At 49.7% G+C, this 15,132-nt stretch overlaps 1 protein-coding gene across 6 annotated transcripts in view; it reads left to right on the top strand.

Moving 5' to 3' along the window:
- Positions 1-15,132, top strand: part of NOS2 (nitric oxide synthase 2) — a 58,589-nt gene that overhangs the window by 14,340 nt on the left and 29,117 nt on the right. For 5 of the 6 annotated variants that reach the window (XR_013226864.1, XM_077312411.1, XM_077312410.1 and 2 more), the window contains 11 exons: positions 2,369-2,531; positions 5,533-5,624; positions 5,713-5,854; positions 6,406-6,545; positions 7,670-7,844; positions 8,880-8,981; positions 9,719-9,913; positions 11,233-11,315; positions 12,519-12,663; positions 13,284-13,388; positions 13,601-13,650. Coding sequence is in view for 5 of the 6 variants with exons in the window: in XM_077312411.1 (XP_077168526.1) it covers positions 2,369-2,531; positions 5,533-5,624; positions 5,713-5,854; positions 6,406-6,545; positions 7,670-7,844; positions 8,880-8,981; positions 9,719-9,913; positions 11,233-11,315; positions 12,519-12,663; positions 13,284-13,388; positions 13,601-13,650 (1,392 nt within the window). In the remaining variant the exon portion in view is untranslated. The remainder of the gene's footprint in view (positions 1-2,368; positions 2,532-5,532; positions 5,625-5,712; positions 5,855-6,405; positions 6,546-7,669; positions 7,845-8,879; positions 8,982-9,718; positions 9,914-11,232; positions 11,316-12,518; positions 12,664-13,283; positions 13,389-13,600; positions 13,651-15,132) is intronic. The other variant, XM_077312412.1, reaches the window with a different exon arrangement.

The raw sequence follows: 15,132 nt of genomic DNA, 5'->3' as shown, positions 1-15,132 counted from the left end.
GGAACTCTACCGAGGAGAACACAGGAACACAGCAGACACACTGGCTTTCTGAGGGGAAATGTACAGTTCATCCAGCAAATAGTTTCTGAGGCAGTTCAAACAATTACCTATGTATCTATTAACAAGAAATGTTATAAAGTTTAAAAAAACCCTCAGCAGCCTCTCTAGGAGTCTGTATCCCATGGCTAAATGTGGCTTCATGTTCAGGGGTGGGTGGGATGCTCAAATAGCCTGTATGGGAGGGGGCAGAGCAGGATGAAAGGGGTTCTTAGGGGGGCAGTGGGCAGTCCCTGCATGTTCCCACCCACACCCCCACACCCAGTTTCCCATTAGCACCCACACCCTGCCCCACATCCTCAGGGCCTTTTCTGGGTTTTCTGTACAAATCAGCCACTGAATAAATGTGGCTCCCAATTTCTAACTTTCTGGGCACAATCTGGATGCAGTGAGTGCCTCAGACAGGCTGGCTTTCTCTGCCTTAATCCCACCTCCTTTGACCTCTTGTGGGCTCATCCTAATTTAACCAGCTGAAAGACAAACAAGCTTTGCTGTCTCTGCCACAAGAACCATGTCATAATCTTTTGTCTCCTGTTGTGTCTACCCTAGGGGATCTGGCCTTTACAGGCAGCTTGTTTTGGGCCAGGGGCCTTGCAGTCCCACAGGGATGAAGGTAGCTTGGTGGCAGCGATCTCTGCTGCCGTTCCTGTCCAGCCTGAAGGCGGCTGTCCTGGAGCATCCATGCGAGGCTTCCCCCACCGTCCTCTGTCCCCCCCTCAAAGCTGCTGGCACCGGAGGGCTTTTGCCCACTCAAAAGTAAAACCAAGAGGAGAGACCTCTCTACAGCAGGGCAGCCAAGACTGCTGTAAAGACAAACAAACAAACAACCAAGCCAGCAGAAGCCCTCCAGTTGCCCCAAGGGTGTGCCTGTGAGCGTGGGGGTGGCGACTGCAAAAAGATGGTAACGCACCACTGTCGGGAGGGATTTAGAAATTCTGCACATGGCATGAAACCTGCTACTAAAACATTTTAAAAATGAAAAATCTATTTTCAAAAGATACTGTTAAAAATGTATGAAACACTTGTTCGAAAAAGTATATATATACACTCTCTCTACCTCTGTTGGAAGACCAGCTCGTCTAAAAATGAAAAGTCCAATAAATTCTTGACTTGTCTTGCTGACAACTTCATTTCCCAGAAAGTGGAAGGGGCAACCAGGGAATCTGCTGTTTTAGACTTAAAGGTAAAGGTAAAGGTATCCCCTGTGCAAGCACCGAGTCATGTCTGACCCTTGGGGTGACGCCCTCTAGCGTTTTCATGGCAGACTCAATACGGGGTGGTTTGCCAGTGCCTTCCCCAGTCATGACCGTTTACCCCCCAGCAGCAATCTGGGTACTCATTTTACCGACCTCGGAAGGATGGAAGGCTGAGTCAACCTTAAGCCGGCTGCTGGGATTGAACTCCCAGCCTCATGGGCAAAGCTTTCAGACGGCTGCCTTACCACTCTGCGCCACAAGAGGCTCTGTTTTAGACTTAATTCTCACCAATAGGGAAGAACTGGTTGACGAGGTAAAAGTTGTGGGTGTGCTTGGTAGGAGTGACCATGTGATTTTGGACTTTATGATCCTGGGGAATAGGAAAGCCGTAAATAGTCACACATACAGGCTGGACTTCAGGAGAGCAAATTCTAGCAGAGTAGAATCTGTGGTACCATTTGAACATCTGAAAAATCTATCACAGATTATCAAAAGAGGTTATGTCTCCACATGAACTATATTTTAAGGCAAATGAATAATTTAAAGATTTATTGGCTCATATAAATTATTATATTCAAAGGTTAGCACACACAAGGTGTCTACACCACATGCAGAAGAGTCACAGACTCTGCAAAAGTAGAGGGTAAGGCATTCATGCATACCTACAGAGAGGAACTGGACTGATATTCTGTATAATCCACCTGGGATCCTAGTGGGAAAGGCAGACTATAAGTAAGGAAAATAAAATTTAAAACCACCCTAGAGCCTTTGGGAAGGGCAGGAGAGAGAGAGAGAGAGAGACATCTTAATGATCTCTAATGCAGCAGTTTCCTATTGGAGAACTGGCAGTACTGGGTCTGATTGGCTGCTAATCTAAGGTTCTTCTCAAAATGTCCCATCTTTAAAATGCAGTTAGGATGCTCCCCAGCATGTGCCCCACACCACTGGATGTGCTTGCCTTCTAATGGACAATGCTGAAGGTCTATTTGGTACTTCATCCACTGTCCCATCAGTGCATCCACCTGATTGTTCTGGTCATTGCTTTTGAGAATGATACCAGCCTGACTAGTCAGACACTGCTCATCAGCACCTGTTGGTTCTTTTTTTGTCCCCAGATCCCAGTCAAAGAAGCACCTATCCCGCCAGGAAGCCGTAGCCAAGGAGATTGAAACAACAGGGACCTACCAGCTGACTGTGGAGGAGCTTAACTTTGCAACCAGGGAAGCCTGGAGAAATGCCCCAAGATGCATTGGGAGAATCCAGTGGTCCAATTTACAGGTGACTGACAGTTGAAACAACGGGTCAATTTGACATTGTATTGAACGGAGTGGAATGGACTGTGAAGGTGCTGGTCACAAGTGCATGGGTTATGTCTGAGACATAAATGTGCTCTACCCAATAATTAAGGCAAAGCATGAGAGGCAGTAGAAAGTGCCACCTAATCACAGCTGACTTCTGGTGACCCTGTAGGGCTTCCAATGCAAAAGACATTCAGAGGTCGTTTGCCATTGTCTGCTGTTGCATGGAGACCCTGGTCTTCCTTGGTGGTCTTCCATCCCAGTTCTAGCCAGGATGGCCACTGAACACCTGTGAAACTGCCTTGTAGTCACTCAGACCACTGGATTATCAAGGTCAGTGTTGTCTACTCTGACTAGTAGCAGCTCTCCAGGATCTCAGGTAGAGTTCTTCATAACCCCCACTTCCTGTTCCTTTTAAAGGCAGGTGTTGAGGTCTGAGCCTAGAACCTACTGCATACAGATCAGATACTCTACCACTGAGACACAACCTCTCCCCTAATGTCCTCCAGGAAATGTCTTTAAATCCTTCACAGTATCCTGTTGGCACTGGGTTAATTATGCCTTGTGTGAAGAAGTCCATCTTTTTGTCTCTCTAGAATCTAATATCAACTTTCTAAGATGCCTCTGAGTTCCAGTGGTTTGAGAGTGGGAGCGTGTCCACTTACTCAGCACCATATATAATTTTATTAACATCTATCACAACTCCAGGTTATGGAACTTCTTAGAGAAGGGGTCACTTCATAGAATCATAGAATCATAAAAGAGTTGGGAGGGACCTCATGGGTCATCTAATCAAACCCCCTGCACTATGCAAGACACTCACATCCCAATCGCTCATCTACTGTAACCTGCCACCCTTTTGCCTTCACAAAATCAGCCTCTCTGTCAGATGGCTATCTAGCCTCTGTTTAAAAATTTCCAAAGATGGAGAACCTACCACCTCCCGAGGAAGCCTGTTCCACTGAGAAACCGCTCTAACTGTCAGGAACTTCTGGATGTTTAGATGGAATTTCTTTTGAATTAATTTCATCCGATTCATTCTGGTCTGTCCCTCTGGGGCAAGAGAGAACAATTCTGCCTCATCCTCCATATGGCACCCTTTTAATTACTTGGATGGTGATCAGAGCCCCTCTCAGTTGTCTCCTCTCCAGGCTAAACAGACCAAGCTCCCCCAATCATTTCTCATACGTCTTGGTCTCCAAACCCCTCACCATCTTTGTTGCCCTCCTCTGGACACGTTGTAGTTTGTCTACATCCCTCTTCAACTGGGGTGACCAAAACTGAACACAGGACTCCAAGTGCGGCCGAACCAGAGCAGAGTAAAGCGGTACCATCACCTCCCATGATCTGGACATGATACTCCGTTTGATACAGCCCAAAATCCCATTTGTCTTTTTATCCACCGAGTCACACTGCTGACTCATGTTCAATGTATGGTCTACTAAGACTCCTAGATCCTTTTCGCACATGCTACTGCCAAGACAAGTCTCCCTCATCTTATATTGGTGTATTTGGTTTTTCCTACCTAAATGCAGAACTTTACATTTGTCCCTATTGAACTTCACTTTATTCGGTTTAGCCCACTTCTCAAGCCTATCAAGATTATCCTGTATTCTGTTGCTGTCTTCAGTTGTGTTTGCTTTCTCTCCCAGTTTAGTATCATTTGCAAATTTAATAAGTATCCCCTCTAATCCCTCATCGAAATCATTTATAAATATGTTGAACAACACAGGCCCCAGAACAAATCCTTGGGGTTCTCCACTTGTCATTCTCACCTGACAGAATTAGGATCCATACCACATTTTACCAACTTGTCAACATGAATATCATGTGGAACCTTATCAAAAGCTTTACTGAAATCCAGATATATGTCCACAGCATTCCCCTGATCCAACAAGGTAGTCACTTTCTCAGCTTGGAGAAAAGGAGGTTGAGAGGGGACATGGTAGCCCTCTTTAAGTGTTTGAAAGGTTTTCACTTGGAGGAGGGCAGGATGCTGTTCCCATTGGCTGCAGAGGAGAGGACATGCAGTAATGGGTTTAAACTTCAAGTACAACGATATAGGCTAGATATCAGGAAAAATTATTTCACAGTCAGAGTAGTTCAGCCGTGGAATAGGCTGCCTAAGGAGGTGGTGAACTTCCCCTCACTGGCAGTCTTCAAGCAAAGGTTGGATACACACTTTTCTTGGATGCTTTAGGATGCTTAGGGCTGATCCTGCGTTGAGCAGGGGGTTGGACTAGATGGCCTGTATGGCCCCTTCCAACTCTATGATTCTATTTGATTTGATTATATTCGATTCTAGATAAGGTTGGTATGACACGTTCTTGCGAAACCCGTGCTGAGTCTTAGAAATCACAGCTCTCAGTTCCAGCTGCTCAAGGACCGAGTGTTTGATTATTTATTCCAAAGTTTTGCCAGCTACAGATGTCAAGCTGATGGGTCGATAATTACCCAGATCCTCCTTTTCCCCTTTCTTGAAGAGGGGGACAACATTTGCCCGCCTCCAATCGTCTGGCACCTCACCTGTTCTCTAAGAAGTGTCAAAAATAATGGACAGAGGTTCAGAGATGACATCTGCAAGTTCTTTTAGTACTTATCTGAAACATTTTAATTCAATAAATAAGGGCTTGCCTACCAAAGTTTATACCAGAATAAATGACAATGACATCATGAGTAGAGTCACACCTTTCTAAAAACCCATCAGTGGATTTAGAATTGTGTAATTCTATTTAGGATTGCATTAAGGGTCATTTAAGAGCTGGCACATGCTGGATCCACATGTGGAGCATCATATCAATGGTTTCCAATGGGATTACGTTAACCACACTAGAAAACCAATTAATATGGCATAACAGTAGCACAACAGCCTAACAAATTTGGATGAACCCATGGTATTCTTTCTGTTCCTGAACAGCCTATTAGTTACTCTCCTTGATGCTGACCCCAACCTGGAACTAACATTTTGCTCCCCATCTTAGGTATTCGATGCTCGTAGCTGCGTTACTGCCAAAGAGATGTTTGAGCACCTCTGTCGACACTTGGAGTATTCAACCAATGGTGGGAATATACGGTAGGTGAACTCCTTTATCCCACATATCCATGCTCTAGGACCATGAGCATGGATTTGTAGCATTCCTGCCCTCTCTCTCTCAAAACAGGTCCACCATCACTGTCTTTCCCCAGAGGACTGATGGGAAGCATGACTTTCGTATATGGAATATCCAACTCATCCGTTATGCCGGCTACCGAATGACCGATGGGTCCATTGTGGGAGATCCAGCCAATGTGGAGTTCACACAAGTGAGTATTAAAACAAAGAACAACAGAAATAAAAGCCCATGAAAAAAATGGGCTACATCCCTGGGGACAGTTTGTAGTAGCCAGCCAGACCCTACATTTGAATCTCCTAGTATCCCAGGGGACTTGCACAGAAGCAAAGAGTGTGTGTGTGTGTGTGTGGGGGGGTGATAACTGGCTGTTGTCCCCAGTTCCTTGGAGTTTGGAAACCCCCTTCCTGTTCCTACAGCTAGAACAGGGTTCACAGTCGAGGGATGATGTCAGCTTGCATCCTTGTTGCCACGAAAACCAGCCCCGCTCTAGCCATTCATGCAGCCCACTGGTTCTGGCTCCCCCATGTGACCACTGCCATCCATGATGGCTCCTCCCATCCTCCCTCCCATTCAGGGACAGCACAAGTTGTTCCCAACTGAGTGTGGAAGATGGATCTAGAGACAGGCGTTGAGCAAGGATCTGTATAAATGCCCCACTTGGGAGCCCCCAAGGAGTGAAGATTCTTCTGCCTCCAGCCAGAGGGAAGCAACAACTGGTTACTCCCCCTTCTCTGCTCTCAGTTATGCATCCAGCTTGGTTGGAAGCCCAAATATGGCCGCTTTGATGTGCTTCCATTGATTCTGCAAGCCAGCGGCCAAGATCCAGAGCTATTTGAGCTGCCGCCAGAGCTCGTCCTTGAGGTGTCGATGGAGCATCCCAGGTAAGTCGCTTGGCTTCAGATGACAGCAACTGCCCCTCCCCCACTGGCTGGACCAAGATGAGGATCCTGGCTCCTCCAACCCATTTGCTTTGTTGCCTGTAGCCAGGGCAAAACTAGGTCAATTTAGTCTTGGAGGTCAAATTGAGCTGAAATTAGCCCAAGTGCAGGAATGCTGTGCTGTGAAATGTAGACCCAAAGAGCTGCTGGCTTTCCTTGCCCTGAAGTCCTGGCGGGCACCGACTGCGCACTCTTGCGCTCCTGCCTCCCGGTTCCTGTGGTGGAGAGATCAGCCAGACTTATTTATTTATTATATTTACTTCTTCCTCCTCCCCTCCTCACGCAGTTCCCCCTCCAGTCACTAGCCCTGCTGAAGAGGCCTGTAGATTTCCTCCGTGAGCGTTAGAAGCCCCTTGACCCCTGTGCTCTTTGGGAGATGGGTGTCGTTTCTGGCTCATGCCAGCGAAGGGTGACCCAGCTGACCGTGTGGAGTTTATTTTTATGTTACCCAGGTTTTTGCCCCCTGCCTGTGCTTGGTGGCTCCAGGCAGCTTACGACTCTGCATTTTAAACATCCCAGGTAGAATCCCCCATGCCTGTGGCCGGGAGGGCATCGCAGCCCCGGCAGGTGAAATGCCCTGTCAGTGCCTTCTTAACACTTCCAGGGATGGTGCCCTGCTGGCGTCCTTAGGCACCCACCCTGGAAGAGGCACAGGCAGGCTGCCTGGCTAGCTGCCTCAAGGGGTGGCGCCCGAGGACCGGGACTGGCGCACAAGGCCTGGGGGAAGAGGCAGTCCTTGCCATGACCTTGCATTGGCTTCAGAAACACACCCGGAGCCAGCAAAGTGTCTTTCAAGACAGGCCTTCACAACAGGGAGCTGCAACCTGGCACAGCTGCAGGCCTTGGGTTGGAGAGCCCGTTGCACTAATCCCTTTGAGTCCATGCTGTCCGTTCTCACATCCTGCAAGACCCTGCTCCCAGCTCTGCTTCATTGGTCTGCGAGATGGGGGGCTGAAAAGTGACAGCATCGGAGCAGGCCAGTGCAGGAAGGGGGGTCTGCGGGGGGTGGGGGACGACCCCAAAGGATGATCCGGCACCAATGCCCTTGGGTGTGATTCTTCGGCCAGGTACGAGTGGTTTAAAGAGCTGGGCCTGAAGTGGTCTGCCGTGCCAGTGGTCTCAAACATGCTCCTTGAGGCTGGCGGCTTGGAGTTTACAGCCTGCCCGTTCAACGGCTGGTACTTGGGGACTGAAATCGGGGTCCGGGATTACTGTGATGCTCAGCGCTACAATATACTCCAGGTAACTTGTTGGTTCTGAAGACTAAAAGAGAGCATGAGACCAGGACACGTTGGCACATCCTGGGCAGGGTCCTGTTTCACAGGGTGGTTTCACAGAGGGCAACAAACGGAGCATCGATCTTGACTCTGGGCACTGGCATTTGGGAGCCGACTGCTGCTGTCCCCCGGGGGGGGGGGCCTTGAGTCTCCATGTCTTGCGGCCCCCGACAGGCCTGCCCTCCGCGGATCAGCCCATCCCGCCCCCGAAGCTGCCCCTGCTCAGAGCCAGCACTACAGCCACGAGCTCCTGCCTGGGGGGCCACACGTTCAGCCCTGGGGAGGAAAGAAGTGTTGGGACCGATGCCCACCCCCTTGCCTGGGAGCTCTGGCAGGCTCCTGCTGCAGAAAAGGGGAAAGGCTGCTCTGGGCACCCAGAAGGTCCCCCTGGTTACAGCCCCCCTCAGGCCCAAGAGGGACAACCGCCAACACCAAAGGCTGGAAAACCGCCAAAGTCTAATTGGCCCCAACCCAACTCGTGATGCAGGACTGACCTCAAAAGAGCTGGGGGGGAGGGGGGCCTCTTCTTCCTTCCTGTCTCCTCTGTGCTCTTCTGCTGGCAAAGAGGGATGGGGGGAGGTTGTCAATTCCAGGTGTCTCCCCCCCCCCCGCCCCCACATCCAGGGTTCCTGGTCTCTGGAAAAGATGTGTTATGGTGATGCATGTCTTTCATCCGTTGGCTGCTTTGGTGTTCCTGATGAGGACAGAAGGGGGGGGGGGTTGCATGCAGGCAGGCAGACAGACAAAGAGCTCCTGGGCTGTTATTGTTTTGGGTTGTTGGATCCTCCCCCTCCCCCTCCCCCTCCCCTATGCTCTGGACTGGAGCATCAATGTGCCATGAGTCAGGAAAAAGGGGCCCATTTCATAGCTGATGTCACGGAATGTTCTGTAACATCACAGAGGCAGGGGCTGGAAGCAGCATTTGGGGCCTGGATGCCTTTTCTTTTGTGGTGTGCTGCTGGCCCTTGAGAAACAAGGTCTTGCTTGTTGTCCTTTGCAGGAAGTGGGGAGGAGGATGGGCGTGGAAACAAGCAATCTCTCCTCCCTCTGGAAAGACAGAGCCGTCCTTGAGGTGAATGTTGCCGTCCTGCATAGCTTCCAGGTAAGGGGGAGTGGAGACGAGGGCCCTGGGCTGCTCAGAGGCAGAGCACAGGCTTTGCCTCTGGAAAGTCATAGAATCAGAGAGTTGGGAGGGACCTCCGGGATCATCTAGTCCAATTCCAGACAGAATGCAGAAACTCACAACTACCTGCCCACCCACATTGATCCCAATTCCAGGTTTCCCCCCCCAAAACAAACAAACAAACAAACAAACAAAAACAGAATCCCTGACCAGTCTGGCCTGGAGGAAATTTGTTTCCTGGCCCTCAAGTGGTGATTGGCATTTCCCTGGGCATGCAAGAAAGAACCTCAAGAGCCAGGCTTAATCCCCAACCTCACCAGTCAAAAGATCTCATATTGCAGGCTGCTATGAGGACTGATCCTGCGTTGAGCAGGGGGTTGGACTAGATGGCCTGTATGGCCCCTTCCCACTCTAGGATTCTGTGATTCTATTCCTCTGGGATCTAGGAAGCTGTAGCCAGGATCAGTATTTGTCAGGTACCTTTGTAGAAGACACCTTTTTGGAAAAGGAATTCCCTCTTTCATGTGCAAGGTGAGGTTGTACCTTTTAGAAGTGTGGGATTGGTGCAGTTATTTAACTATGAATCAGTTAAAAGTTTTAGCCAGTACATTCAAATGTGGGTGTGGTCAGGAGAAACCTGGGAAGTTGCCCTTCCAGTAACGACTTGAGTAGATTTGCATTAGCTTGGCCTCCACACCTCCTGTGCCTTCTTCCAGAAACAAAATGTCACCATAACAGACCACCATTCTGCCTCCGAATCCTTCATGACGTACATGCGGAACGAGTACCGGGTGCGTGGCGGGTGCCCGGCGGACTGGGTGTGGCTTGTCCCACCCACCTCAGGCAGCATCACCCCTATATTCCACCAGGAGATGTTGAACTACGTCCTCTCCCCTTTCTATTACTATCAGGTGAGCAAAGAGTAGTCCGGTTTCAAGGGGATGTTCCTTCTTGGGAGGGATCAGTTCAGGCTGGTAACTTCAGGGGCAATCCTGGGGACGAAATGGATTGTTCTATGTAGATTTGTGAAGGTTGTTTTAGACCTTTGGGGACAGAGTCCAGCACAGGCCAGGTTGGTGCTGTCAGTCAATAGATCTCCAAGGAAATCTGGGGGAGCTCTGGGGAATGGCTGTGGGGTCCCAGGGGACTCTCGGGCTCCTGTGGGGGGATCTCTCATTTCCCTGCTGAGGCAATGCCTGGAAGAGGCAGGAGAATGCTCTGCTTTGGGACCAGCTTCCTGCATTGCTGCCAGGCCTTTCTAGAATCACAGAATCCTAGAATCCTAGAGTTGGAAGGGACCTCCTGGGTCATCTAGTCCAACCCCCTGCACTGGGCAGGACACTCACAACCCTCTCGCTCATCCACTGTCACCTGCCACCCCCTTGAGCCTTCACAGTATCAGCCTCTCCATTAGATGGCTCTCCAGCCTCTGTTTAGAAATCTCAAAAGATGGAGAACCCACCTGTTCCACTGAGAAACTAACTGACAGGAACTTTTTCCTGATGTTTAGACGGAATTTCTTATTAAGTAATTTCATCCCATTGGTTCTGGTCCGTCCCTCCGGGGCAAGAGAGAACTCTGCTCCATCCTCTCCATGGCAGCCTTTTAAATACTTGAAGATGGTTCTCAGATCCCCTCTCAGTGGTCTCCTCTCCAGGCTAAACAGACCAAGCTCCCCCAGCCTTTCTTCATATGTCCTGGTCTCCAAACCCCTCACCCTCTTGGTTGCCTCCTCTGGACACGCTCCAGTTTCTCTCCTGGTGGGGTTGGCAAGGCATCCGGCATCTCCAGGCGGGGCAGGCCCTGTTGGGCCCAGGGATTTGACAGCCACCCAACGACCACCTGTCCTTATAGTTTCCCCAAAGGCTTTCTTTTGTCACAAAGGCCCCTTTGGGCTGCCTGCACCAAGTGTGGTTGGCGTCTTTTGGCGTCCAGCTTTTTGAACCAGTGAGCTGACCAGAGAAGTGTGAGGCCCCTCCTGCTCTGGTAGAGCCCCCCCCCCCGTTTTCACACCTGGCTGTGAATTGTGACGGGCCCTTCCTGTCTAACTGAGTCTGCAACCTTTTCAAGACGACCCATCTGTAGCAAGCAGGAGCCCAGGTGGAGGCAACCCCAAGGCCTGGGGGAACGGGAGGAGGCAGACCAGAGAAGCCCCAGTGCTGGGCTCAGGGGCAAGGCAGAAGTCAAGGGCGGGGCCTGAAACGGCATCTGACTCCCCTTCCATCCCAAGGTGGATGCCTGGAAAACGCACATCTGGAAAGATGAGGAACGGAAGCCGAAGAAAAAAGAGATCAAGTTTTGCATATGGGCGAAGTAAGTTTCCAGAATGGCCTGCACAGTAAGTTCAGCAGGGCCAAGTTCGGCGGGGTGGGGGTGGGGAATCAGTACACTTTGGCCTGGGCCAGGGGAACCGGTGCTGGACTCCAGGCTCACTTCCTGCTGGGACTGATGTCTGGCATTTCAGAAACATTCTCTGTCCAGGGCTTATGTGATCAGGATTGAGAAGGACCCAGTTCAGGGGCCATTCCAGAGAATTGCTACCTGAGCCCTGCAATCCAGAAGCAAGTTAAGTGCAACGATTTGCATTTAAGATGATTCAGTCTGGGATGCTCAAAATGGCCGTCTCCTGCGACTGGGTTCCAGCTGTGGTCTGAGGCCTGCCACCTCTGGGCAGGGGGCTCACAGATTCGGAGGGGTCGAGTCTGCCTCTGGGATTAGGTCAACGTATCACTTGCAGCAGCATCAATAGATACTCCCTGTAGTTGCTAAAAAATACACTTCATGTTCAGAGGCTCTGATTACCTCTGATTATGGCTCCAAGGATAATGTTGCATGTCCATTGGAGAGGTTGGTCTGCAGTCCCTGTCCAGGATCCCCTTCAGATGAAAGTTGCAGGTTCTCCTCCGTTCTTGTTTGTGCAGCGCCTGATTCGGACCTTGGTCTGCACAGAGAAACAAGACGAAACCATCAAAAACAAGCCCCTCAGAACAAGGGAGAGGGTGAAACCACATAAAACATGCATCCAACAGTTTAAAACAGTGCTGATAACAACGAGCCGCAAGGGAGTGGCGGGCTATAAATATAATAATAATAATAATAACAACAACAACAACAACTGTCTTCACAGAATGACAGAATCCTAGAGTTGGAAGGGGCCATACAGGCCATCTAGTCCAACCCCCTGCTCAACGCAGGATCCGCCCCGAGCATCCTAAAGCCAAAGAGAAAACTATAAAAGCGCCAAAAGAGATTTTTCTGCGATGGTTGTGTCCACACAGCCTCACTGTGGAGACGGCTGTTGAATGCAGAACTTCTCACCCTTCCGGTAGGAGTGGGACGCAGCAGCTCAGGCTGGGCCCCCAAGGAAGCCTCACTCTCAGCCCTTTCCCTAAGCGGCTCAGACCTCGAACGCTTCTCTTTAAAGATCAGAAGAACACTAGCTTCCTTTTTACAAAGACTCAACTAGGATTTCTCCCCATGATAAATGACCAGGCCTTTCTGCCTCTTCTTTCCCAGGGCTGTGCTTTTTGCTTCCTCGCTGATGCAGAGGGCCACAGCTGCAAGGAGGGAAGTGACCGTCCTCTATGCCACAGAGATGGGGAAATCTGAAACCCTGGCCCACCATCTGGGTGATCTGTTCAGCTGTGCCTTCAATTCCAAGGTAACTGGACTCTTTCTCCGAGACAGTAAGGACAGGGAACACACAAACCCTTGACACCTTTTGTATTTTGGAGGGGGGGGGGGATAGAATCCCAGTTGATGGCCCTATTCTCAACCCTGATGCATTGGCCAGGATTTCTGGACAGAACAAAATACATACTGAGCCTTCAGGGAGGGCGGTATATAAATGTGAATAAATAAACAAACAAACAAACAAACACATGTCCAATCAATGTATGACTTTCCTTGGTAGTTGGAAAACTGGTTCATCTAGCAGGCCATGGATCTGTGGCCTGGAGCATAGAAGCGTTTTCCACCACCTGAGCTTGTTGGCACAGAGAAGCCCGGGATTGAACCTCGCGAGGTCTGCATGCCAAGCAGGTGCTCTGCCATGGAGCGAAGGCCTCTCTTTTCTGCAGAGTGTTGGCCAGTCTGGCTCCGTCTGCCCTCGTCTTATTCGCAGTGGCTCTCCAAGGTCTTGGGCAACATCTGACCTCTGGAATGGGGGATGCAAAGGAAGGACTGAATCTGGGACCTTCTGCCCCCTGTCCAAAGAGTACCTGCTGTTCTAAAGTCTCTGGGATGGGATCCACTCCTTATGAAGCCTGTCTGTTCTTCTAGGTCATCTGTATGGATCATTACAATTCAAGTGACCTGGAGAAAGAAACTCTGCTTCTGGTAGTGACCAGCACTTTTGGAAATGGCGATTCACCAAGCAACGGAAAAGTAACGTTTTCCATACATATAGGGATGTGCAGTTTGGTTCGGTTCAGCTGCTTCCGCGGTCATTGAAGCCCGAGGCATCGCGTAGGAGGCCAGCGAACCGAGCCAAGGCAGCCGAACCAAGCCGAACCGCACACCCCTAGATTCATTTTGCTTCTTGTTGTCAACGAGGACTATCAATTCAGCTTAAACAAATCTCTTTATTTCTGTTTCAGAAACTGAAGAATGCTCTGTTGACTATGAAACAACTGAGTAACAAATTCAGGTAACTTTGGAGGGTCTTACATTTATGATGAGATAATTTGGGGGGGAGATTGCTCCAAAAATTGTTTTTGGAAGACGTTTTTCTTCTCGAGGAGGCTTTATATATTTATATAACATGCAAAATTTATAAAGTATAAATATCATTAAATGTTTAGCTATAAATACACAATATTTAAATATTTTCCTACAGTCTACTATAGAATCATAGAGCGGTGAGGGTGCATACTGGCCATCTAGTCCAACCCCCTACCTAAAGCATCCAGGATAAGTATCTGTCTACCTGTTGCTTAAAGACTGCAGGGGGACCATGAGGGGGGGCTCAACACCTCCTTAGGCAGTCGATTCCGCTGCTGAACTACTCTGACTGCGAAAATTTACTGTGGGTCCTATTCCCAGCTGCCAAGAGGACCTTCCCTGCCCTCTCCTAAATGACAACCATTCAAATACTTAAAGAGGGCTATCATGTCCCCTCTCAACCTCCTTTTCTCCAGGCTGAACATTCTCAAATCCCTCAGCCTTTCCTTATAGGGCTTGGTCCCCAGGCCCCGGATTCTCATCGCTCTCCTCTGAACTCTCAGTTTTGTCCACGTCCTTTTTGAAATGAGACCTCCAGAACTGCACACAGGACTCCAGGGGCTCCAGGTGTGGTCTGACCAATGCAGAATACTGTGAGATTATAACATCTTGCAGTTTTAATGTGATGCCTCTGTTGGTGCAGCGCAAAACTACATTCACCTTCTTTACTGCTCTATCACACTGTCTGCTCATATTTAACCCAAGTAACCCAGGATCTTGTTCACACAAGCTGCTCTCCCATCCAGTAGTCATGCCTCTCATTTTTGGAATTGCATCTTGTTCTCATTTGCCCACCTTTCCAGCGTGTTCAGGTCTCGTCGAACTCTATATCTTCTGGGGTGGCCACGACTCCTCCACAATTTGGTGTCCTCTACAAACTTAATGAATGGTCTCTCCAGCCCCTCATCCAGATAACTGATAAAAATATTGAAAAGTACTGGCCCCAGTACTGAGCCCTGTGGCACACTCACTTCCCTCCAATATGATGGATTACCATTGACATCCACTCTGGGTGTGGTTTTCTAACCAATTTCCTATCCGCCTAACCAACTGAACGTCCAGTCTGCAGTCCTCCATTTTACCCATCATAACATCATAGGGAACCTTGTCAAAAGCTTTACTGAAATCCAGGTAAACAACATCCACTGAGGTTTCACAATCTAGTAAGCCTGTCACTTGGCAAAGAAGGAAAGCAGGTTGGTCGGACAGGACCTGTTGGAGAACCTGTTGTTGACTACCCTGGATGAATGAATTGTTGTTCAGATCAGTGGTCCCCAACCCGCAGCCCGTGGCCCGCGGCCCAGTGGCGGGCCGCGAAAGCCTCGGCACCGGGCCGCGCCTCCTTCTTCCCTCCCCCCCCGAAGCGAGAAGCTCGCCAGGCCGCGAGCAAATCGGCCGCCAAAGCAGC

This window comes from Paroedura picta, chromosome 15 (assembly GCF_049243985.1).
Source record: "Paroedura picta isolate Pp20150507F chromosome 15, Ppicta_v3.0, whole genome shotgun sequence".
Lineage (NCBI taxonomy): Eukaryota > Metazoa > Chordata > Lepidosauria > Squamata > Gekkonidae > Paroedura > Paroedura picta.
Note: the sequence above shows the minus strand (reverse complement) of the source record. Positions and strands in the feature narration are given on the sequence as shown.